Raw genomic sequence first — 26071 nt, forward strand, 5'->3', positions numbered from 1 at the left:
TGTTGGCTCTTCAACATATTTAGACTGCCTCCACACTATACATTTTTTTCAATGTGCCACACTACACAATTACAAACATCCATACCTTCTACGGGATTCGAATCAGGGCCCTCCGGTATGGCAGTCTGAATCACTAACCACTATCCCGACTGAGCGCCTCAGAACTAATAAGCAGGCCGTACCAGTGGCCGAATGATTAAGGTCACTGAGTGTTGAGCCTGAGTTCGATCTCAGGCGAATGGGCTGGCTGGATAGATAGTTTTCATAGCGATGTAGAGTTTGTAAATATAACACAAGACATTGCTAAGGTTATGAGAAACTATTAACATTTGTGGGGGGGGGCATATAACCTTCCTCAAATCATGTAAAAAATGCATTTTTAAACTGTGGCTTTCTACAACTGGTGTCACCTGATGCGACAACGTTTGAACTTTAAATCAAAATTGAAAAATGGATAAAAATATAACATTTGAAGATTAGCATTTAATATCAATGTTAAAACCGATGTATATATATAAAAAATACTTATTTATAATTAATTTGGAACATGTAGATTACTATTTTAATACTTAGCAAACATGTTCACTAACTTAGAACTTTCCTTTCCTGGGTTTTATAAGTGCTTTTAATCACTTCATCGAATCAATCATGTGTAAATTAATTTTTGCATAAAAATATGTTTTCTGATTTTATTTACAGTATTTTTATTATCTGCTGTTGGATTGCGTGGAAGAAAGAGGAATTTCTAAGAAATTTGCAGAAAAAATGATGAAACTTTCTCAATCTTATAAATATAAACTTGACATTAAGCTCATGGGCTCATGCAAGTGATGGAATCTGTTGTAGAAAATAAAGGAAAGAAATGTAACATGTTAACTGATAAGAGAGTCAAGAAAACAATATAATCATCATTTTCCTGTGCATTTATAGCTTAAACTTTTTCATAAATATAGGAAATTAAAAAGCCTTTTAAATGATAAATGCGTGCTTGTTTAAATTGTAGTAAAGGTCAAAATTTAATTTCATGAGGCATTAATTTTTTTCTCAATTATGAAAGATAGCATGGATCACCTTTCTTCAAGAGAAGAAATTATTCAAAAATATTTATTTAAAACTAAGATGGTATATTATATCTCAAGGAAAACAAATTTAGCTCAGCTGTGTAATTAAACACCAGTGAAATTGTTAATTAACATATGTTGGCAAATGAAAAAAAAGGAAAGTCAAAGAAAATCATTCTCATCGGAAGAAAATAATGCCCTATTAAAAAGGTGAATTTTGGCATTTATTTAAAAGTAAAAAGAATTCTAATAGAATTTTTAAAAATAAATGTTTAGCCAGATGATTATTCTACCTCAAATCAAAAACTTAAACAAGGACGTTGATATCCTGAGTTCTTACTAATAATACAACGCTATTAACAAAAAACAAATAATAATAAAATAAAATAAAAATAAATAAACCATTATTTCTTCCAATGCCAACAGTCTTGTGCTTGGAATTTTTTTTTTCTGACAATGCAGGGAATTTTTTGCCTACTAATGTCACTGTACACATATAGGCCAAATTGAAGAACATATAATATATATTTGGCTACAGGAACCTGAATGTTGTTCTATACAAGCATTCAAATAATTTTTTATAAATTTTTGTTATTAAAATTATTTGTATCGGCATTATAAGAATGCAATTCACACTCGCATGGAGTTATCAGTATTCCTTTAGTTTGTTTCCCAGCTTCCTGATGTTTGGTCTTGACGTTATCAAAATTGTCAAATTCCTAAAAACAAATAATGGGCCAGAAAACTATTTTTCGTTTACTTACCTAAAGTAAACGTTTATTTTCTTTCATTAAAATTCACAATTTGAAATAAATTAATGTGCTTATATTCACTATAATAATGTATAAAATATTTTCCCATAGTTTGGTTTTTATGCTTCTCTCTTTATTGCCTTAGCCATAGCTTTAATTCCAGCAAAAGTTTCTTCTCCAGTTGGAATTATTTGTTCTGATGGTAGAAGAAAACCGTACCTTCCTGTGTCTCGAAGTTCCAAGGTGTATGAATATTTAATACCAGCTGAACCATAAGCCCAGTCATCAGCACCACCAGTAGCCACATCTAAAATGAGAAGCATTATATATTTTATTATAAAAAAATTCATAAAGATGCATTAAAAGAAGAAAAAATATAGCAAACCAAATGCCTGCTGCAGAATTACATTCTTTTGAAAAAAAAAAAAAAAATCAAAGCACCATGAAGGAAGTGGTTGTTTTTGATGAAACTGAATATGTGTATAGCTCATACACAGATAATAAAATGATTAAAAAATCATGGTCATAGTACCTGTTCACGACTCACAATCACCCATTGAGTGTTCAAATTAGTAGTTGGTCAAACCGCCCCTGGCGGCAATGCGTGCATGAATTCGTCGAGGCAAGGAGTGGTAAAGATTCCTAATGTCATCCTGCGACACATTCTACCAGGCATTCATCGATTGTCGCTCCAGATCTGCGATATTTTGTGGTGTCCGAATCTGGCGGCCTACCATGTCCCAGACAAGCTCGATTGGTGAAAGGTCTGGTGACCTTGCTGGCCAAGGAAGAGTATCAGCCGCACGGAGATAGTCCAGAAATATGCAAGCGTTATGTGGCCTGGCATTATCTTGTTGGAAAATAGCCCCAGGATGACGTCCCATGAAGGGTAATGCAACCGGCCGCAGGATGATATCAACAGATCGTTGAGCTGTTAAAGATGTAAGGAGGATGACTAAAGACGACTTGCTGTCATAAGAAATAGCGCCCTACACCATCAGACCAAGGGTTATTTGGCTGTATGCCTTTATAAAACAAAGACTGATTAGGACTGCTGGCCCCGTCCTCTCCAGAGATGAACACGGTTGTCATCTGCTTCAAGAGTGAAGCGGGATTCTTCGCCGAACACTATACGATGCCACTGTGATGGCAGCCATTAGGTTTGGGAGCGACACCACTCCAGACGACTCTGCCGATGTTGTGCGGTCAAACGCAAACGTCTTAATGGCCTCTGTGAGCGTAACGTCTGCCTCAAACATGCGCCGTGAGATGATGAACGGTACCACGGGAGGTATAGACGTGGCTGTAGTGCTTTGAATAGTCGACAATGATACCGTTAGGGTGGTTCGGGCCTGGCGAACAGTCATCCTATCTTGCCTCGCATTTGTGATCCTTGGCCTTCATTTCGTCGGCAATTTTCTTGTAGTAACCATTGCTGCCAACATCTTTGCACAGCAGTGTCTGTATGCTGCAAGTGGCTGCCTAATGCCCGGTATGACCACACAGCTTCACGCAACCTTACAATGCGACCACGTTCGAAGTCGTTTAGTTGTCAGTAAGGTCTTCGATATCGTCGCAATGGCATCTTTAGTTGCTTCTTTACGGAATTCCAATGGCAGCAACAAAAAAGATAAATTTTCCGCTTCTGTTACTAGTTTTATACTTTGCGAATTGCGCATTAGAAATGCGCGCTATGATCGCAATTCTTATTCATTTGCGTTAAAACTTTAATCATTTGCATGTTCGATCAAGATGTTTTTCCATATCAAATTTCGTCACGATCGCAAGAGTCCTTCTTGGTGCTTCGATTTTTTTTGCAAAAGAGTGTACTTAGTTAAAAGCACAAATTCGTGGCTTTTCTCTGGTAATCTTTTTTTACATTATTCTGAAAAGAAAGCTTTCTATAGTTCTTAATCATTTTCATCATTTTCTACATATTTATTACATTTATGATGAAGCTTCCAAATTTTCTGTCAGTAAAATTATAGCAATATTGATACCAGGTGGAAAGATAGATGGATAAATGTATTCCTATTTTATCTCAATCAATTACTGTTACTTCTTTCACTTCAAATAATAAGGCGTACTATTTATTATACGCAAATACTTTATTTACAAAAGCTTCATCAAATAGATATCTTAGCTTTTCTCTGCTCCACAAAAACAAATTGTATCAGTGATCATGAAGATGAGGAATGAAATTTGAAACATGCAACATCTTAAGCAACGTAGTCTTTTAAATTTTAACTTGACAAGCATATTTCTGTGGCTAATAAAGTTTAAATGATGCTTTATTACACACAAATACGTATGTTTTCGTTGAAGTATGATATCCGAAATTTTTCGCGATTACAATACTTCCTTGTTACGAAGTAAAGGAAATTATCACCGCACAGCATTCATGTTCTTTACGTCATTTATGACTGCAGTTCAGGTTATTCATTTGTGACTGCATTTCACAAAGTGAAAGAACCATATATGGAAATGAAGTGTCTGTGGGGTGAATTAGGGGACTTTCTTTCACATTTGTTCCATGGTTACAAGTCAGAAGATGACCACTCTAAAGCAAAATTAAGTCCAGAGAGGTCTGTTATTTGCATGCATAAATGTATAGAATTCTTTGCATTTAGTATATGAAAACTAAGAATATTTTGATACACAGACTATTTAAAAACTTAAATTTTGCATTTAGAAATCCTTCCTACTTTTGAAAAAGCTTGTATTTAGACGTGCATGTCTAGAATTAATATTTTTAAAAAAGTAAAGAAGTCTGTAACTACATTTCTGTGCACTCTGTTATACCTGGATGATTTTTTTTCTAAGTAGTATCCTATCTACATACTTTCAAATTCGAAAAGAAGTGCATAAAAAAAGTCTTTTTTGGTTCACGTCTAAGGCAATTTCTATAATGAAAATAAAACACTTACACAATATATTGGTAGATGAACCAATTCTGTATTTTGTTCCATGTACTTCAGATAGAGCTTGAGTTGCTTCTTGTGCAACTGCCACCTGGTGTACAAAAATATCAAATTATTTTAATAAATTAATTAAAAACACTCGTGTTACATATATGGATTCTTGAAATTAAAAATAAAAATTCCAACAGCTTGTTAAATGTTGTGTTCAACAAATAGAAATGATATAATTGACATTCGCGTACTTTTACGCTGACAAGCATATTGATGTTATTTATCGAAGAAGTTTTATCCGCCCGGCAATCAGTCTGCATATCACTCCTCAAGGAAACAAGTTTTGTATTGTCTACCAGCAGCTATGCTACCAGCCTTCGTCTGACTCTTAAATGTACCGGGAAAATGCCTGAAGGGAATACAAACGTTAAATTTACAAAATGCGCAGAATTTTACTCTGCAGAACAACTTCATCAAAAATAAAAAAACAAAAACCGCACAAAATTATCGCCTTCATTTTTCCAAGTGGCAACAGCGCTGATTTTCAACAATCAGCAGTCCAGTATACAATTGAATGAAAAACTGTTGCCAAAACCACATTTCTAAAAGAATGAAACTTCAAAATAATGCGATAAAATCGAAAAGATAAAATAAAAAAAATATGATTTGAATTTTGAAAAAATCGTTTCGAGGTGCACTGGCTCTTGTCTAGATGCACCTATATGCCAAATTTCGTAGCCCTGGGTCTATTAGCTTACGCGCAGTACGAACGAAAGACACACATACTCTTTTATTATATATAAATAACATAAAAGAACACAAAAACCAAATTCTGAAAAGCAAAGTATAATTAATGATATTTTATCTTATATTTTCAAGAGAAAAAAATTTCAATGAAATAAGCTATATCCCTTAATACAAATATTAATTATACTAATAAAAAATTAACCAACTTTCCGTTGAAGAAACAAAATTATGCAAAACTTTTCAATATCTTACAAACAGGAAAATAAGCAAAAAATAAGATGAAAGAAACTCAAAAAACAAAAAATTCCGCGCAGAATTTTACTTTGCAGAACAACTTTATCAAAATAAAATCAATAAAAATGTATTATATATATAAAAAAATGACAATGAAATATGCCAATCTCTTAAGATAAGAAAATAATATGTAATTTCTCTTACATAAGAAATACGATGAAAAATTGATGCCAAACCCATATTTCTAAAAGAATGAAACTATTCAAAATGATGCGATTTCATCAAAAATCTATCAACAACAATAAGAAAGGAAAATTATTGCCAAAATCACATTTTTAAAGATGTGAGAAGTGTACTCGAAAATTTCATATAATTTTTTTTTTAAATACAAAATATTATCATTTTTCCAAAATTCTTTTTGTAGAAGCAGTCGCAAGGATGAAAGTTTAACGTGTCCAAAAGTCAAAGAAAAATAAACTGTACATTTTCAAAAATAAACTTTTTTAGAAAAAAATCCCGTTGAAAAGGTGTTAAGCTCCCTTTGTTAAAGAAATTCGTATTTAATCGATTTATTGAAACACGAAATTTATTTTAAGTTCGTAAAATAGCTAAGTGCCTACGTTTCATGACGATGTGAAAACGGAGTGTGTAGAGTAAAATCTCGCATTCCTATAGCCCATTATGTCTCAAAATGACGCGATTTCGTCACAAAAGCATAAAATAAAAAAAATTCGAATTCGAGTTTTGAAAAAATCGCTTCGAGGTGCACTGGCTCTTGTCTAGATGCACCTATGTACCAAATTTCGTAGCCGTGGCTCTATTAGCTTACGCGCAACCGAACGAGTCACACAGACAGACTCTTTCTTTTATTATATGTATATATAATATAGATAGATATATAGATTTCATAGTTTAAGAAATACATAATTGGGCAGTTTTGTATGAAATTACCTTAAGGTTACTTAGCGTTGTCTTCCATAAGCTGTCGTCCATTACCCTCCATACTGTGTAAGAAATTATGCAGTAATATTGGGTTTTGCATAAACCAGCTTCATTTCCAAATGAGTTTAAATATAAATTACAGAGCGAATAAACTGAATTCCCTTAAAAGCTGTTACAGTAGTCGAAATCATTCTTCCCTTACATCGATTTTATGACTAGTGATCTATTTTTATACGGTAGATTCCCGTAGTTTTATACCATAGTTTAGTTGTTTCTCAACAGCACCTACCGTACAGCACCTACCCTACAGTACCCTCAAGATATCCCACGCAACTTCAGAACTGAAGAGTCAATCCATGGAACGGAGGCACTTTGGATCCTCAAAAATTTCAGCAAAAGTGTTACAAAGATCATGTTTATGATATTTTGGGGGCGATGCGAAATTTTTATCCCAAAACAAAGTAATAAACAATCCTCTACAGAAGTACACAAAGTTATTTATCTTTTCCTGCATTTGAAGAAATTCCCACTCAGACAACGATTCGATGAAGAATAAACGAAAGATGATGTAATATACTGACTCGCTGGACTGATAGCGGAATTTATACGAGACTGTAAAAATTGATATCGCATCATAAAAGATGTAAGAAAATAGTTTACAGAGTGTAGGAAACAAATATTTTTAAAATTTTCTTTCCATTTCTTTTTTGTGTCAATCGGAATTTAATTTGTTAATATGCAAAATGTATGTCGCCATAATTTGATAGTATATTTTACTGGTTTTCGATGTTAATTTAGTTGTATCATCTGCATTATCATCAGTAGGTTGTAAAGACATTAGGTTATTTCGAAGCAGGAGACATGTAAAATGAGCAATGTTCTCGCCGGGCCAGGGTCCTCTCGAATAAGCTTCGAGCGTGCTGACCATTACACCAGGAAGGCATGCTAAGAAGTAAGAAGAAATACCTTATATACTCCTTTTTTTAAAGGGATATTGAGGATTAGCGGACTCAGTTGCCAAATCCTGTGGTGAAGAATCATCATACACCATCTTTTTTAGTTCGGGCACCATTGTAGAGACACCTGGATATTTTGGAAGCAGGAAACATGAAAAATGAGCAATACTCTTAGCCGGGACTCGCCTCACGAACCTCTTGAATACGCGCTGAGCGTGCTGACCATTACACCACAAAGGCATGCCAAGAAGGCTGGAACCTTATAAGGTGAAGAATAGTGATCAACATGCAGATGGAATATCAGCAGGTTTAAGAAGAAGATATAGGAATATTCGGAAACTTTTCTACATTTCGATACAGATATTACTGGGTCTCGTTTTTACTCTTGCTTATTGTGTTCTGCTCGAGGAATCTTGAAATATCTGAATTTTCTCTTTATCTTCGTTAAATTAAGCCATCTTAATTCTATTGCAGGTAATAGCTTTATGAACAGACAGAAGTACTTTTGAAAAGCTCTCATTATTCTTATTCTGATACTCAAAAGAAGCTAGTGTTTTCTTTTACTCATGCTAAAATTTCCAACTGTTTCTTAAAGAGAACTTTTCAGGATTTTTTTCAACTTTCTTAAAGAGACTTCTGAAAAAAGTTCTCTTTGAGAAGTCTGAACTTTCTTAAAGAGAAATTTTTAAATAATGTATCTTCATATTTCTTCTTTGCAACTTCCTTTTCCATCCATACTCTGCAGTTTTTCTATTTCTGCTGTCATAATATTTTAACAATAGAAGAGTTGAGCTCACCAAAAGAGCACTTTCTGTGTTTGCAGTTATTTTCATAGCATCAACTTTTTCGACATCGGAAGTATAGCGGCATTATAAAACTGCAAAAATTGAAAATAATTTTGGAAAACATCACTTGATTTATCAATAGGGTACATCACTTATTTACACAGATAAAGTTCAAAATTAATAACTGCTCGCTATGGGCAAATTTCTGAAATCACATCGGAATTTTGAACCTGCTGAAAGTAAGTACAGGGTGATCCTTTTTTTAAAGTGACGGTGTTTGGAGCGCGATCTAATAGCCGAAATAGCATCAAACTTGGTATTTAGACTAATCAAGACATGGGAAAAAGGATTCCGTGAAAACAAATTTTAGTTCCAAACATCGCCGCTAGGGTATTTTGTGGCGCTGCTGTAGCTTACAATAACGAGAATTAGCATAAAACACGGGTATCAAAGAAAAATGCAAATGCTGTGCGATGACAGCGCCAGTAATAGGGCCTATAAAAGCAAGTAGTAGACAGCTCCGACAAATAAGCTCAGCTGAAGTAAACGAGCTCCAGTGGACATGCCTCTCATGTTACCGGAACGTGCGTTACTGGTGAAGTTGTATTACATGAATCAATGTAATGCATTCGCAGCTTCCCTGACCTCACGCCATGCGATTTTTGGCTGTGGGGTTATTTGAAATCTCAAGTTTATGTTGGTGGAGTATCAAATTTTTCTATTCTAGAGGACAACATAACAAAGACAGTGAATATTCCTCGTGATATGTTACATACGGCTATGGAAAACGTTGTGCACAGAATGCACGGTGTTATTTCTGAAAACGTTGCTCACATTGAATGTGGTCTAATTCCTCACCGGGAAAGTTAATGTAGTAAATAAAAATTAATAATTTAACTGTACGATTGTATGTCTTGATGTCACATGTCTTGATTAGTCTAAATACAAAGTTTGGTGCCATTTCGGCTATTAGATCGCGCTACAGGGCGCTCCAAACACTGTCACTTTTAAAAAGATCAATAAAAAAATTAAAAAAAGATCAATCGTTAATCTTGAGTTAAAACGATATAAGCTGGGAAGAATTATAATTACCAAATACCAGACACTTAAATATCGTTTTGTTTGGGAAGTTAACATTTTAAAATAACCTAGCATGCTAACAGAGTAACATCTAGTTAGTCCAAAAGGGCTATTAATCTACAAACGCGATTTGGCGTTGTTCTATTTTTCATTCCAATGCGTTGCCATTTAGAAAAATATCACCTTTCAAATTTAATCTGTCTGTTATTGAGGAACTAACTAAATATTCAAAAACAACAAATGCAGTAATTAAAAACAATATATTCTTACTTTTGAATCTGATTCATTTATATAAAAGTGCACTTAATTCATGATATATCTAATTAAAAACATTGAATATTTTTATAGAATTACGTTATATATTTTTCACTTTAATGCGTTGTTTCACTTTCCAGTCGAGTTAGTTGTCATTCGCAAAAAAATAATAATTTATTACTCTTTTATATTTAATCTGTCTAACAAACTAAACTATTTAAAAGCAATACATACAGTTCTTAAGAATATTATTTTTTAACTAGTTTGATTTATATAAAAATATGTTTAATTAATGATACATCTAATTAGAAACCTTAAATATTAATATTTTTCTCTTTTTTAATATAAAGAAGATATATTATATTCCCACGTTAGTCTAAATGCATGTTCATCTAATATCCTATAAAATGCTTTTCTATTTCACTTGGGCCATGTCTATCGATCATCTCTACTGATAAACCACATTAAGCTTTTAAAAAAGCCCTTTTGGATAATCGTTAAAAAATCAGCCCTTTCAGATTTAAAAAAAAAATTATATTGCATTTGAAAGAATTAAATATATTTATAAATAAGATTAAGATGTAAGGTTAAATACATGACAGCTTTTGTAAAATTTTAGCCAAACATTATTTTACATACCATTTGATCATAATCATCAGGCAAGTCACTGGTCCATCCCCAAGGAGTCAGCCATAGCTGAGAGTAAGAATGGACAGCGAGATAAGCTATGAAATTTTCTTTGCGTTGTGATAAGTAGTCTGAAATGGCCTTGGTCTCGGGTTCTGAGAATGCTTGAGAGCCAGCATAGGTGTCACTGCAGGGACTGGAGCTTGAACCTCCCTCTGAAAAACTGCTTTACTGAATGAAAATATTTATTACACAAAAATCAAAAAATTCCTTATTGTGCATATGCACAAAATAATTTGTCATAATGGCTTGAATTGCAACTTATCACACAATGTTTTTCATCTGATATTTTAAACTAGCACAATCTTGTTCATCCTTCTTACTTTCATTTATAAATAATAATTTATTTTAAATAATATCATTATTATTGAAAAAGACACTTTCAACAGCTAGGTTAATTTTGGCAAATTTAACAAGTGAAAAACATGTGAAACCTTTCTGCTAAAGGAACATGCCTTTATTGAGGACTTCTAAAAAGAAATTAGGTTGCATTCACTTTAACTACTCTGGCATTAAATTAATTAAAGCCACGAGCTGACCTCGTGGCATTTGCCACCTTCATATGTAGGACTCTATTTTATTGATAGTAAAGACAGTTTTACTATTCCCTTCTAGAGTCTCATCTGGCGGCTTGTCCGCCTGTGTTTTTCCACACGCTTTGTAAATATTTTGCTTTTAAACAATTTATAGAATGATTACAGAGCGTAGAACGATTTGACAACGGGAACAACTCAAGTTGGAACTCGTAAATTTGTTGCAATGGAGCTTTACTAATATATATAAATAATATTTCGTAGTTTTTTGGGAGGGGTGCTTCTTAAAAAACCTTAGAGCCAAGTGGAATAAATATGAGAAAAATACACGGAAAATTTATACAAACAGCTCGTTCAATCACCGGGAGATGAAGGCAGATAAACTGCAAGTACTCCTTGGCCATTGCTGAGGCATAGTAACTTCAGAAAATAGTGTTGAAGAAAAGGTTCTACACATAAAATTAACATTTTTGTAAAATGGACAATCTAATATTACAATTGCCTTCAGAATATGACACGCAAAGTATTTAATAATCAGAAAAGATACTTAACAAATTCAGAATTCAGGTACTTTATATAGCTATGGCATTTCTGATTAGTATGTAAAAGGAGCACCGTGGCATATCACTGTCAAAAGCTTGCCGTTAAAAAAGGAAAATTAGTGGTACTTTCAAAATGTATCCATTAAACTGGCACATTTGAGCTGGATTAAAAATATAGTATTTATATATTGTAATATTGCCAATACCATGGGGCAAGAAGCGTTAAAATACTTGTATGTATAATTAAAAGTACCAGTAAGATGCTGTAATATTAAAGAGCCCTTAGTTACTTAGTATACTATTCTATTGCTATCAAGAGGCATTTTACATGCAAAAACATTAAGTACGCCAACAATATCTTACTATTTCAGAACTCCTGAGGATGATGGTTTGGTAAAACCATCGAAACTAGTCTTGTGAAAATTTGAAAATATAGCGCTGATTTTTGTTGTTTGACTTCTGAATTAATATTCGTTCGCGTGTTATTGTGTCTTAATTCAACAATATTCTTGTCAACAATGCTGCTGCTGTTACCGTTAGCATTAACTTTACTGATGTAACACGGAAATGTTACCGTTAGCATTAACTTTACTGATGTAACACGGAAATGTTACCGTTAGCATTAACTTTACTGATGTAACACGGAAATGTTACCGTTAGCATTAACTTTACTGATGTAACACGGAAATGTTACCGTTAGCATTAACTTTACTGATGTAACACGGAAATGTTACCGTTAGCATTAACTTTACTGATGTAACACGGAAATGTTTCCCAAAAGCCTATAAGGAAAGGTGAATTTCAAAGAATTATCTCTAAATTTTGTAATTTGTCTTATTAGGAAAATAGCATGCTTAATTTATGGCAACCATTATGAAAATTCAGTTTCTGTATAATTTATGAATTACGAGGAGTGTTAAAAGAACATGTATATTTTTGTACACTAAGTTGCTACATTTAACATGTAAAATATGAAAATTAATATTGGAAAACTAGTTATGCGTAGCAACTAGATGTATACTTTATCCATGAAATATCATTCTGAAACATTGTTAATATATACCACAAGAAAGAATTCTGAATAAAAGTGAGCTTATTGGCTCTAATGGTGTGATTTTAATTACTTTCGTTATTTTAAAAAATGGGCTAAGTTTATTACAATTAACGTAAGTTTAAATTATGTTACTAAATTGAATAAAAACGGCAAATCCATGGTAAGAAATTTTGTACAATAATTGCATACATTTTAATCCAAAGAAATACATATAAAAACATGGCAGAACTATTTACAATATTTATTAATAATGCACATCGTAAAGTATTTCAAAAGTAGGCCATAAGTTCATCCTAATATAATGCATTTTAAAATATGAATAATTATACTAAAACCGTGCTAGGATTTTAGAAAATCTTATCTTCTAAAATTTGAGTAACCAAGAGGGACGACATTGATGGAAGTTAAGAAAAGGATTGTAAACTGATACGTACTTTACAAATATCACAAACAGAAAAATTTATATGGTGGGATTTGGCCAGTATCTGTAGTTAAGGATTTGTAAACTGATACGTACTTTACAAATATTACAAACAGAAAAATTTATATGGTAAGATTTGGCCAGTATCTGTACTTAAGGATTTGTAAACTTATACGTACTTTACAAATATTACAAACAGAAAAATTTGTATGGTGAGATTTGGCCAGTATCCAATTCCCCTATAGTTGCATTAAGTTGCAGACTTGGGAATAAATCCTAGTTAGTTGGCCAGTATGTTCTAAGCATCATTATACCACTGTTAATGATAGCAATTAGTCATTAACTTAAACAGAAAGCCGTAACTGCAGCGGCCTGATACCTATAAATTCACCAACGAAATTCTGGTGCTCCGTCCACTTTTCCTTGGCCCTGCCAAGATTCAGTAAATAAGATTTTTCGGCCTACTGCTTTGTGTTAGACGATGTTATTAAATCCGTTTTGCTGTTGTCTTTATAGCCTGACTAACAATGCAGCTTACAGAAGATTGCATGGACAAGGTGAAAATTATAACACAGTATGAATACAGCTAATTCAATCAGGACTTGATTTACAAAGAAAACGGGACCATGTGTCCAGCCCGCTAGTTTTTTTAATTCTAGATTTAAAAGATAAAAAAATAGAAGGAGAACAATACTTTAAATTTCATATTTGAATTTTCTGTTTATCGTTAAAAATCAGACGCAGTTACATTGCCTTGCATTAACGTTAGTGACTAGTGACGTTTAGTGAAGCTTCGATCTGCAAACTAACGCTAACTTGCACAGCTATTCTATACTCTTGTATGACTGCCATAGGAAAATAAATATAAATTATTTAGTTTATGTCTTCTCTATAGAAAGCCGAGCAAATAAAAGACATTTTAAATTTAAATAATAAAAATTGAGTTATTTGGTTATTTCCTGGAATATTTCATATAATTCGAGTCAGTGACATCGGTTGTATTAAAAAGAATTAGAGGAGAGGAGAGGCATAAAACGTTTTGCCAGGATCTTCAAATTTTGTAAAATCGGTTTTGAGTTCCACGCAGAAACAGTCTGGACTGACAAATGAAACTGTTCTGAGTTGAGTATGCAAACCCAATCGTAAATGAAAGTACGGGCAATCCTAAATGCAATCAGACAAGATGAGGCGGAATGTAATCGAAATAGGAAAAAATCCACATCTGAGAACACCAAAGCTAATTAAACTGGGAAACATTTCAGAATATAGGAAATTTAGCCCATTTCATTTCATAGCACTTTAACAAGTGCGATAAAGAACAAATATTGCATTTCCTCGCGCATCCTCTCCCTTTTTTTATTACTTATGTTTACTTTCAAAACTGAGAGGATATACAAGTAAGAATGTAAGAAATGAAAATTATTCATGGATAAACTACTATAACTGTAACCATCATAGTATCATTTATTTAAAAGAAACCTACATTCCAATTAGAATACATAGTAATATTAACATTACAATATTTTAATATGATATCTTCATTTTTTTCTCCTGTAACATGAATCTCGAGCTTTCTTATAGTTGTCTCTACTACTTCTTACACCTCAGATCCTACAGATACCTACAGATAAATGATAAGAGAACGTGAATGTGCAGCTGACTTAACGAAATCGTAGACTGAATATCAGTTCGTATTCGCTGTTGCTTGATCGATTCTTGTATTAGGCTGGTATAAAGTTCAAAAGTTCACCATTTAGAAGGAACAGGTTTGGTGTAACCTTCGAAGGTAGTTTGCGAGGGTTTGCCTTTGTTAGTAAGATGAAAACAATCATTGTATCGATGAATCCATTTTAAAATTTAAGGGGAACTCGTTTTTTTTTTTTTTTTGAACGTACTGAGCAAGGGATTAATTACGCGGATATTTAAATATTTTCAGGACCTGGTGCTGAAAATTTAGGGGTTATACGCGAGAAAATATGGCAAATGAGAAATTCGGAAGTGGTTAATATTTCATTAAATCATTTGAATCTTGTTAAATAAAACAATAAAGGCTGATCGTTATGAATAATTGTAACTGAAATCTATTTTATTAATACCAGTGTTTAAGTTTTCGGAATATCAATAGATTATTTTTCTATTAAATTCTCATCTGTTAAGAATTATAACGGATATATTACAGCTTGTAAGGAAAAGCATAACTAATGGTAAGGTTTCGTTCAGACGAAGGCTTTATTGTCATACGGCTTTGTAGCTTAAAGCATAACATTTCTCATGTGCGTCACGTCTCAAGCCGTAGCCAGTCAGAGAAGGTAAAGTTGCGCATGCGTAAACTTACAGCTAGCTCAGCGAAACCGTCGACGGTGTGTCATTTTGATTTGCTTCGTTATTACTGGGTCGGTTCTTACACCAAATTGGTCCTAAGTTAAAGAGTTAGAACATTTAGGCAAAATCCTTAAACCAGCTTTTATAATGTAGCAAGGTCTGGTTGCCTAGCCACAAAAGTCAACTCATTATTCTTATGACTGAAGAGCCTTAGTCTGAACGGAGCCTAAGACCCCCCGAACACTAATAGTCCCACTCAACAGTAAACTTGAGGTTGAGCGGGTTAGTTACATGGTGTTTTCAAACTTTTTTCTGTGAACAATACAAATATACTAATTTCCCTTCAAAAATTCTCACAAAAGTATCCCTTCCCATAGGCAAATAAGCCTAGTGTAATTTCTCAATATTATTATTATTCAACTACCGTAAAGAAAATACTCTATAATAAATCTATACTCTAAATATCTCATTCAACTACCGTAATGAAAACATAAATGATACGTATAGATAGTTATTAAAAATTACCTTTCCAGTGAAAGCCAAAGTTCCTATTCAGATCTACTCCTTTACAAAAGATGAAACCACCTCTTCGTGATTTCCGCCACATCCTATTCTGTAAAATCACAATAAGAGAGAAAAGTTATATATAAACAAGACGATGCTAAAACGGGAACTTAAACATGAAGAATGTGAATATCTTTTTGAAATTACACCAATCTTAACATGCACAATTTGACTTTATATGTATTAAAAGAGATGATTAATCTCTTTTTAAATTAATAATATACAGTTAAATTTACAAGAATAAATTTACAGTTATAAATATGAATGTGTAATTAGCGAGTATGCGAAGTCAGTTCATTAATTGCAAGAGAGTTGGTGAGGATTACACAACGTAAACATTAGTACCAGATCAATAAGTTTTTGGACCTTACATATAACAGAATAGTTTTGCAATAAATTCCTGTTGCAAACATTCATATTGCAGCACACTATTACATTAAATTATTAAATGAGTACATTTCGACGTTTTGTTAGTAAAATAGTTTGCTTTTTTGGGGAGCGAGGGAGTGTTTACTGAATGAAAGTGCTAGTTTGTTCTAAATATTTAAAACAGCGATACATCTCCTTCCTATTTTACAGTCAAGGAACAGGTAAAACAATTTCTCATGACCCAAGAATCTGTCGATTTTATTCTCAGGAAGTTCGGTCAGGAAGACCGAAATCAGAAAATATTGCTTGTATATAAGAGGAAATATTAAGTGACAGGAGATTAAAAGTCAAGAAGACAGCAGCAAAACTGGATCTATCTAAACATCTGTTTTACGCATTCTACATGAGCAAAGCTTCTGCAAGATGGGCACCATGACGTCTTTTCAAGAATTCCAAAACAGCAAAGCAGCGTTTGCTGTGCGTACTTTTTGAAGCTTTATAGTACAAAATCAAGAGAAAATTTTGCAGCCGATCGTAATTGTTGATGAAACAATGGTACTATTCAATGATAGTCTGTTGCAAAGACACTCAATGGAGTGAAGAAAATTAGGTGAAGTTCCACCAAGCAGTGCCGTTTTAACAGTTTTACGGGACTTTAGGCAAACCAGTGTGCTGCAGGCTCTTCCGCCAACCGCAACCGCTCACAGAAATGCATTTGTAAATAGATTAGCATGAGGCCTCCAGGCAAATACGAAACGGGCCTCTGCCACGGCCCTACGACCAGATAAAGCCAATATGCAGCAATTAATGATAAAGATAATAGCCACCATTTTTTTAGACTGTCAAGGGATCTTCTTAATACACTCTAAAGAGACAACCATTAATGAAAAATATTACACAAGCTTTTGCATAAATTGAGCAAGGAAATAAAAGAGAAAAGTCGTGAAATGCTGTGTTGCACAGTTTATCTTCTCCTTGCTTCTATACATGTAGCTGTATTGTTAAAGAAGCAGTAAAGAAATATGGGTTAAAGGAGCTTGACACTCCTTCTTAAGCCCAGTTTTAGCTCCAAGTGAGTTTCATATGCTTCCCAAATAGAAATCTTATGTTCGTGGAAAGAGATTTAATGATGATGAATGCGTGATAAGAGTAGTTATGGAATATTTTAAAACATTCGAGTTACGTTTTCAATGGCCTAGAGCTGTTCATTAAACCGTAAATAAGCATTAAAATTTTCTCTGTTCCTTTTAAAAATTATAGAATAAACTTTTAGATCTGTCTAATCTACTCCATTTTCTTTCTCCCGTTCATTTTATGATATGTATGAGCCGAACTGATTATATATCATATCTATTTATAAGAAAAACAGAAAATGCCTGTAATGCGTACTTTTGTTTCACTTTTCAAATCAGTAATCAGAATTAAATAAATATTAATGCTTATGAAGCTGGAGGAAAAAATTGCTAGTAATACAATAACAATGTTTTTAATCACAAAGGATTTTCTAAATTTAGAAAAAAAATTCCTCTTTAATAATAATATTGAAATGGTTTAATATTTGAAGCGTCCGCAAATCATCATAATTTTGTATTTATGAGTGAATTAGGAACACTGAAAAATATAGTCGTGAAGAAGTTTTCTTAGGGTAACAAACAATGAAGGGAGTACAAGTAGCCAAGCACTGATATTTAGGTTGGAGATATATCTAAACAGAAATAATCTTTATTCAATTTTGAAAGGAAACTGAATTAAATTTGATTAAAGGTTTTAAAAGAAAAGGAAATGTTTGGAACTTACAAAATTATGACTGAACTCATAGCCATCCGGATTCACAACAGGCAAAATGTACCAATCGAAATGATCAACTAAATCTTTTACTTCTTCGTCACTACTGTAATCATTCGTCAGCTGAAAAATAGATAAAGTAATTAAAATCACAATATTGGCAAGAAAATGAATTCTTATGATTTATTAAAATCTTTAACAATAGCTAAATTAAAAGAGTTATTCCCTTGCTAATTTTAAATTTCTTATAGAAAATCTTTTTATTTTTTGTTTTCAGTTTAAATAAGATTTGCCTCATTGACCATATTTCCTTAAAACAGTATTCTGCTCAACATAAGTTGTGAAACACGAGATTTTTGCTACATTTTTAAGTCGCAAGTGCGACTTAGCGAAACCTCAGAAATTGATTGTGAAATAAATTCGACAATGACTGAAAGTATGCATTACACTTTACTAAAACTTCATAAATAAACTGTAAAGTGAACAGCTGAATGCAGGGCCGGACACCCTGACGGCTTTTTATGATAAATCAGGTATAGTCTGGTACCCGCAACTATCTAATTGAGTCACTACTGGCGTCCAATAAAGGCCGCATCGGGAGTTTATTGACAGTAACAATTTAGATACATAGGCATACAGGGCTGCAACAAAACGTAGATTTACATAGATTTGGATTTTAGGTGCTTGAAACAAGTGCTTATATATACTTTTGGGTTAATAGAGGGTGGTGCTTTTATTCCAACACGTACACTACAATTGGCTAGACATATACTTAATAAATTCCATAATATGTACATATCATAGCACATGCATATCATTTACATATATCCTGTTATTAAACATATACATATTATTAAATGCAGTTGTCTATAAAGTGGACAGTAGGAACATTTTAAAATACGAACAAATTGTCATACCGTAACATGTGAATAGCAGATTGATATAAAAACAGGAGTAATCAAAAGGCTCTTGTGTTTGTCACGACATGCATTTTCTTCGCTGAGCAATGTCTCAACAGCCCTGCGTCATAATTTGCTGGAATACAGCAAAAAGTTAACTGGACACGTTTCAGAAGCCAACGTATCAGCATCTCATGTAGAATTTCCATAAGTCACTGTGCGGATTTGGAAAACGAGGTTCACAATCTGAACTCAAAAATTCAAAGTTCAATTAAAAATGCTTCTTATATTAGCAGGAACGATAACCATCAGAAACTCTCCGAGGATATTATTAATTTAATGAAATAACGAAACCATAAAAGAAAGTATTGGCAACAAACTAGAAACCCAAGACATAAAAGTTATGTCAACTACCTCACGAGGAAGATACAGGTAAAACAGAAAATTTTTTACCACAGGAGTGCAAAAGCTGGGATAGGCTACTCGAAAATATAGATTTAGACACCGACACGGTATGGAAAATTGCAAGATCGTTAAGAAGCAGCCAGACAAGGTATTTACACCCGATAGAGTTCATGGGTCAGACTCATTACTCCGAGGCAGAAATTGCAGAAATTATGGCAGTAAACTTAAGCAAAGCTTTCGAGAAGCACATGGACGAAAATTCAGATCATGAAACCAGGCAGGATCATGATTTACCAGGCAGTAGAAAGTATCAAAATTAGACAGAATACAGATTTCGTTAAATTCACCTCCCCAACAGAAGTAAAGGAAATTATTAAGAAACTGAAGGAAAGAAAAGCGAGGGGTTTTGATAACATTAATAATGAAGAGTTGCAAACCCTTTCTAGGAATTGTATAGTTTTGCTTTGCAACATTTTTAATGCTTGTATCAGATGAGTACATTTTCCGCATCAGCGGAAACACTCCTTAGTAATTACTCTTCAAAAACCGGGAAAGAACCCACGAGATGTAAATAGTTACAGACCCATCAGCATACTTCCCGCCATCGGAAAAGTTTTTCATAAAGTTTTGAATATTCGACTTGGGAAGCATCTAGAAAGATTAAATCTTGTCGACCAGAATCAGTTTGGATTTCGTTCCGGACATTCTACAATGCATCAAATCCTCAATTTAACAGAATATATAGCACAGGAATTTCAAAAGAAAAACGGGGTCGCTGCATGCTACCTCTATTTCGAAAAAGCTTTCGATCGAGTGTGGCATGTATGCCTCATTTACAAGCTCTCCAACTTTATTCTGCCGAACAGTTTCCTAAAATTAATTATCTCATTTTTAAAGAGAAGGACTTTCCAAGTAAGATGTGCGAATTCACTTTAAAGTGAAAAAGTCATGCACAAAGGTGCACAAAGAACGCAAGGTAGCGTTCTCTCGCCAAAATTATTTTAAAATGTACTCAAGTATGCGGACGATATAGTTATTCTAACAAATTCGTTAAACCCTCAGAATGCAGTGGAGAAACTCAAATTCCAAATTAACCAAGTGGACGCATGGCGTAAAATGTGGAAAACCAAAGTTAATACTTCCAAATGCAGCATAGTAATTTACCGAAGATACAAAAAATACCAACATCTAAATACTGACATAAAAATTGATGATATCCCTATCCCTACGGAAAATTCGTACAAATATCTCGGCGTTTATATGGACAAAACGCTCTCCTTCCATGAACATGTGATCTAGACGATTAACAAAGCGAATGCAGCTTTTATGGTATTATATCCCTTATTAGGAAGGAAATCGAAATTAAATTTGAAGATTAAACGCACACTTTACGTCGCCCTCATTTGACCTATATTACTTTACGCAGTCCCAGCACGGGCCAACAGCTACGAAAACAGATAGACAGAAAATAAATGTTCTACAAAATAACTCCAATCCATAACAGATGCACCGTAGTTCATCAGGAATTCTCAATTTTATGAAGACGTAAAAATTCGCCCCATTCAAGAGCAAATTTTAACAACAGCGCATAATTTCTTTATGAGCATGGAAAATTCTCATTATCCAGCAATAAGAAAACAGCCTACGACCCCTCTCAGGAGAGTGTAGTGAAACGCCCGCGTTCAATACACCACAACCCAAGGTGGTGGTGATGTATATATTATAAATATTTTATTATTCAATTTACTCATCTTATTTATCCAAGTATTTAATCAAGTCAGTGTTAGTGTATGTATACCAAGTATTGCGTCAGTGTTGTGTTTATTTAACAAAGTCTAGTGTTATTGTTTCATCCATTCCAATCGATAGCTTTATTCCACTTTTATTCAATCTGTTTCATGCCAAGTTCAAAACTAAAACAAATATAATGCTTTGTCTATTCTTTATTCCTATTTAAGGCACTTAAACGTAAAAAAACTTGAGATTGCAATATAATACAAACGTTAATAACTATGAACTGTTTAATAAATAATGAAACAAAAAAGTGTGTGAATAGAAATTTATAATGTGAGAAAATATATGATTACGCATTTTCTACTTTTTATTGAATTTAGTGTTGAAATAAAATACTAAATTCCTGAAAATAATTTTCATTTAGATAAATAATATTCAAGAACAAATTAATTAAGGTAATTTTTTTTTTCTTTCAAATACGCAAGTCTGTTATTTGAATACCTCCTGATTTCCCTCTATTCGGATAATCCAGACTGTAAAGTACCATGTTTTTTTATAAACTATACAATCTGTTCGCGTTTCTTAAACGTGCAGTTTATACTACTTCACACTTGCCTCGTCTACGAAATCTAAATTTTAAATTCTATAAAAACAGCAAATTAAAAATGTTCATACTCTGTAAGCAATGTAGGTTACTGTAGCTGGGCTGATCCATTCCCGCGCATGGATACCTCCATCAATCCAAATGGCAGATTTAGAGGATTTAGTGGATGTTTTGCTTCCAATCTGAAACGAAAAAAATATCTGTTAAGTAAAAATCTCATTCTTTATACTCTCATTCCTGACATTTAAAATTTTCTCTCTCTTTGTCACCTTTTAAAATTTTCCAGTTTAAGATCGATTATGATATGAACACTTGCATCTTTGAAATAGGAAATTGGCAAGAATTTATAAAAGGAACTTCGTATTTTTGCGGTGTAAGAACAGAAAATTGTCATACGCTTGTTGAAATGAATGATAAATGACACATTAATTCTATTTCACTAAGGAAACAAACATAAGCAATATTTATTTAAATTTTGGATGATCCGGGACGCGAGCATCGACGAGGATTCCTTGGCAACTGCTGTCTTCAGCTAAGTAGTTGACTATAAATATTCTTCATAACTTTGAATTAAATAAAAGAATTACGAGTTACTGGTTTTCAACTGGAGATACTAATCTACAAAATAAAACTGTCTCTTTTTATTGATCCTGTTGAATGAAAGAACTTCATTGAATCGGATCTGTTCTAAACCGTACAGCATGTACAGCTATTTAGCCATAAGGAAGTAACTTTAGAAAGGTTGGTACGTCAGGTTTGCACATGCTCGTCAATAGAAATAATGCAAGTGGTTCGGAATGTTTTTTTCGCCAGAAAAAAAATAAGCGAAAACGTTTTAACGTATTGTAACTGTTGCTGAAACACATATCTTATACGACACCTGCAGGCGTTTTGCTGGAGGAGGTTAAGGTAAAGAATCATCATAGCATATTCTGCACATTCAAAGATAATAGTCACGATATGTTTGACCCTTTCTTGTATTATCAGTCATTAATGCCTCCTAAGTAAATCATAAAAAATCGCTTCTGTCAGGGTTTTATGACCAGTGATAGAAAATTTTGTATCAAAGCCCTCAGTCATATTAATATACAGGGTGATTCTAAATTACTTTTACAAATGAAGAGGGGTGATAGTACTCATCCAGATGAGCAATAATTACCATAGAACATATGGTTTCATTCCACTTTGAGAGGCAGAAAAGAAGAATACTAGAATTCCAATCTGAGCTTACAACAGTGTTGGGAGAGCGAATGAACGAGGCCAAATGTTACACAATTAGTTTAGTGACAAACTCATTGAGAGTGAACAAAACGGATAAAACAGAAAACTTGGCGTTCGAGTGTTAATTAGAGCTGAGACTTTGATGGCAAATGATCGCAAATAATTATCTAAATTATTAGGGGGAAGTTATCTATTAGGGGAAAAACTACCTTGATATCAAGTTTCAAGATAGCAGCTGGTTTTCTCTTAGCCATTTTCTATCCTGTCTTCCTGTACTCACTCTGCTGCGCTCATTCTACTTGAAGCGCCCTTCTATGGGACACGAAAATCTGACAGCCGGAACGTAGCATGAGCTTTTCATGCCAATCTCGGCATGCAGCGGACGTTGGAGTCAGTTGATAATATTCAGCTCTTGATTACATAATTAACTTGTTGCAATCGTTTGCGAGGTTGAGACCTTACCAACCAAAGGTGTGCATTTGAATGTTAGTCATCAAAGTTTCAGCTGTAATTAACACTCGAACGCCAAGTTTTCGGTTTTACGCGTTTTGTACACTCTCTGCGAGTTTGCCACTAAACTGATTGTGCAACATTTGGTCTCGTTCATTCGCTCTCCGAACCTGGTAAGTTCAAATTGGAATTCTAATATTCTTTTTTCCCTTTCAGAATGGAATGCGACCCTATGTTCTACGGTAATTTTGCTCATCTGGATGAGTACTATCACCTCTCTTAATTTGTAAAAGTAATTTAGAACCTGTATATATAGTATATATATCATATAATGCCAGATCAGGTTGCATATATCCCAAATCAGGTTTAACCTTATATAGAAAGAACTTCATGGAACTGTTGAGATACAAAACTGGGCCTAATTTCCTGACTGTTTCAGCAACTGATTTCCATTTTCCTCAGTACATCTTGGAGTCCTGTTTTAGTGGCAAAATGCCTTATCAGTGACTTGCAACCCTATCAAGAAGTTAAAACTTCCTTGAAAACGTTTAATATTTCAAACAAGTGTAGATAAACTATCCACTGTTGTGAGCTGCTTTTCTGTTAATATTAAATAGGTTTACTGCTTCCTTTTTTCTGTTTGTTGTCCATAGATCCATGAATTTACCATTTCATTAAAACAATCCAATATATATGCACAATTCAAAGAGCTTTTATCCATGTCAATAAGTTCAGGCACTTGTTTTAGAAATACAAACGCAAATGTTTAGTCGAAAGGAATACGTCGGAAGTTTTAAGTTCTTTTATGAAAATTTTCAGTTATACTTTCCATTGAAATATGAAAAGAATTATTATTATACTTTGTTGACTTTTCAGTACATTTCATAAATTCTAGTTCTGTTGTCTGAATATTTTATGCAATAAAATGGAATTTTTTATTATATCACACCATACTGTTGTTACATATTCGGATGATCCAGACTATAAAGTATCGTGTTTCTTTATAAGTAAGATACGAAATTTGTTTAACCCTCAGTTGACTTAAAACGAAATGAACTTATGCTGTAGGAATTAAACAATTATACGTTTCGTATTGTAATTAATTTAGGAAATATGCATTTAAAAAACAAAGAAAATTCAAACGCTATCATAAATCGCATGTAATATTAACTGTTCATTGGAAACTAAGTGTGAAACTAGCAAACGCTTATATTTAAATTCTAGAAATCTTACAAAAGCTAATAAAATTAATTTAGATTGAGATTTAAAAAAATAATATTTACTTTAATAGCCTTGAGATCCCTTCCTTCAGAAGATTTTCCAACCGAAATGACCTCTGTTATATTTGGATAATCTTCGGAAAGTTTATCTACGAACTCGTGGATCTGGAATAAAGAAATTGTTAAATAAAATCAAACTGAGTTTCAGTTCACGATTAAGATCAGATGCTCTTCAGAGAGGAAGAAGCTCTGTATAACATATGACGGCCAAATAACTGGCAAAAGTGGAAACAAAATGTCAAGAAAAGGCATGTTAGAAAGTAACCATTTAAGTTCCTAACCAGTTATTTTATGTTAATTTATTTTCCTATAAGCCTCGTTTTAATTTTCCTACCAGAAACGTAAATTTCTAGCTTGCGCGATATTTAAATTAGTAGGAAGAAGGAAGCTATCCTGTTCTTACTTCGTTCAAGCGTCGATAGCTGGAAAAAAACGCATTGCCCTGTCGATCAGTTTGGCGAAAAAATATTTCCATTTTCTCTTCTCTTACGTAGCTGAAATAAAAGGGAGAAAATAAAATATAATTAAATATTACTAACTCTACAGATTAATGTTTAAAAACTTTCAAAAAATCATTTAAGCATCAAAGACATGTAGTCTTCACATTGACACCAATAAAAAATGAGTGAACGAGTAAACGAAAATCGTTGGTTATGTATAGAAATACCTTAGAAATATCGTGATTGTATAAGATGCCTTAAAAACACTAATAAGTTACGTTAGAATATTCATACCGAATGGATGATCATGTAAGAACTTAGAAACAAAGCTTTTCTGAGTAAAATAAAAGTTCAATACGAAAATACATTTTAAGGATGAAAAACAAAATTACTGATTTTGACAACTCGCACCCATTATTGATATCTTTAGCAATAGTCTGTACATTTGCGCAAGGGAAAAAAAAAAAAAAAAAAAAAAAAAAAAACAGAGACACTTCTATATCTCCCGTTCTACTAGACCGACTGATAAAATTCAAATTGCGTTCTTCACATCTCGAAAGCTCGACTTAGGATATATATTATATTTATATATAGCACTATTCTAACAGGTATTTTGACACAAAATCGGACTTTTTTCTGAAATAACATTCCAATTTTTTTTCCATATTTCGATTCTACAACTCAAATTATGCCAGACTGCCAAGTTTTGTAAAAATCGTTTTTTAATTTGTTTTTAAAAAATTAGGTCTCAAAATTTTAGTTCCTCAATGTTAATTAAATTTGGTATATATTTATTAATATCTCTTTTTTATGAAAAGTTTTTGATTCTTCCTTTCGCATTTCGAAATTTAAGTTCATTCCAAATAAAATTCACCCATTTTTTTATGATTTATTTTTAAAATTTGTATTTTTAAATAATTTTTATAAATTTTTCGAAAAAAAAATTTGAATTATAACCTATAAAATTTTTACCATCATCTTAAAGTAGGTGTATTTCTAAGTATACCTGAAAAAAATTAGAGTTATTTTAATTCAAA

At 33.0% G+C, this 26071-nt stretch overlaps 1 protein-coding gene across 1 annotated transcript in view; it reads right to left on the reverse strand.

Annotated features, from left to right (window-relative positions):
- Nucleotides 1-1805: 1805 nt before the first annotated feature.
- The window catches only part of LOC118200864 (carboxypeptidase B-like), a 63014-nt gene continuing 38748 nt past the window's right edge, over nucleotides 1806-26071 (reverse strand). The window contains exons 4-11 of the mRNA XM_085820039.1: nucleotides 24998-25088; nucleotides 24598-24699; nucleotides 21715-21825; nucleotides 18014-18124; nucleotides 15809-15896; nucleotides 10364-10566; nucleotides 4741-4825; nucleotides 1806-2120 (exon numbers count right to left, since the gene is read on the reverse strand). Of these exons, the coding sequence (XP_085676165.1) occupies nucleotides 1933-2120; nucleotides 4741-4825; nucleotides 10364-10566; nucleotides 15809-15896; nucleotides 18014-18124; nucleotides 21715-21825; nucleotides 24598-24699; nucleotides 24998-25088 (979 nt within the window). The 3' untranslated portion in view covers nucleotides 1806-1932. The remainder of the gene's footprint in view (nucleotides 2121-4740; nucleotides 4826-10363; nucleotides 10567-15808; nucleotides 15897-18013; nucleotides 18125-21714; nucleotides 21826-24597; nucleotides 24700-24997; nucleotides 25089-26071) is intronic.

Source organism: Stegodyphus dumicola, chromosome 7 (genome assembly GCF_044657685.1).
Source record: "Stegodyphus dumicola isolate Sdum_Otavi_A_Nest chromosome 7, ASM4465768v1".
Classification (NCBI taxonomy): Eukaryota; Metazoa; Arthropoda; class Arachnida; order Araneae; family Eresidae; genus Stegodyphus; species Stegodyphus dumicola.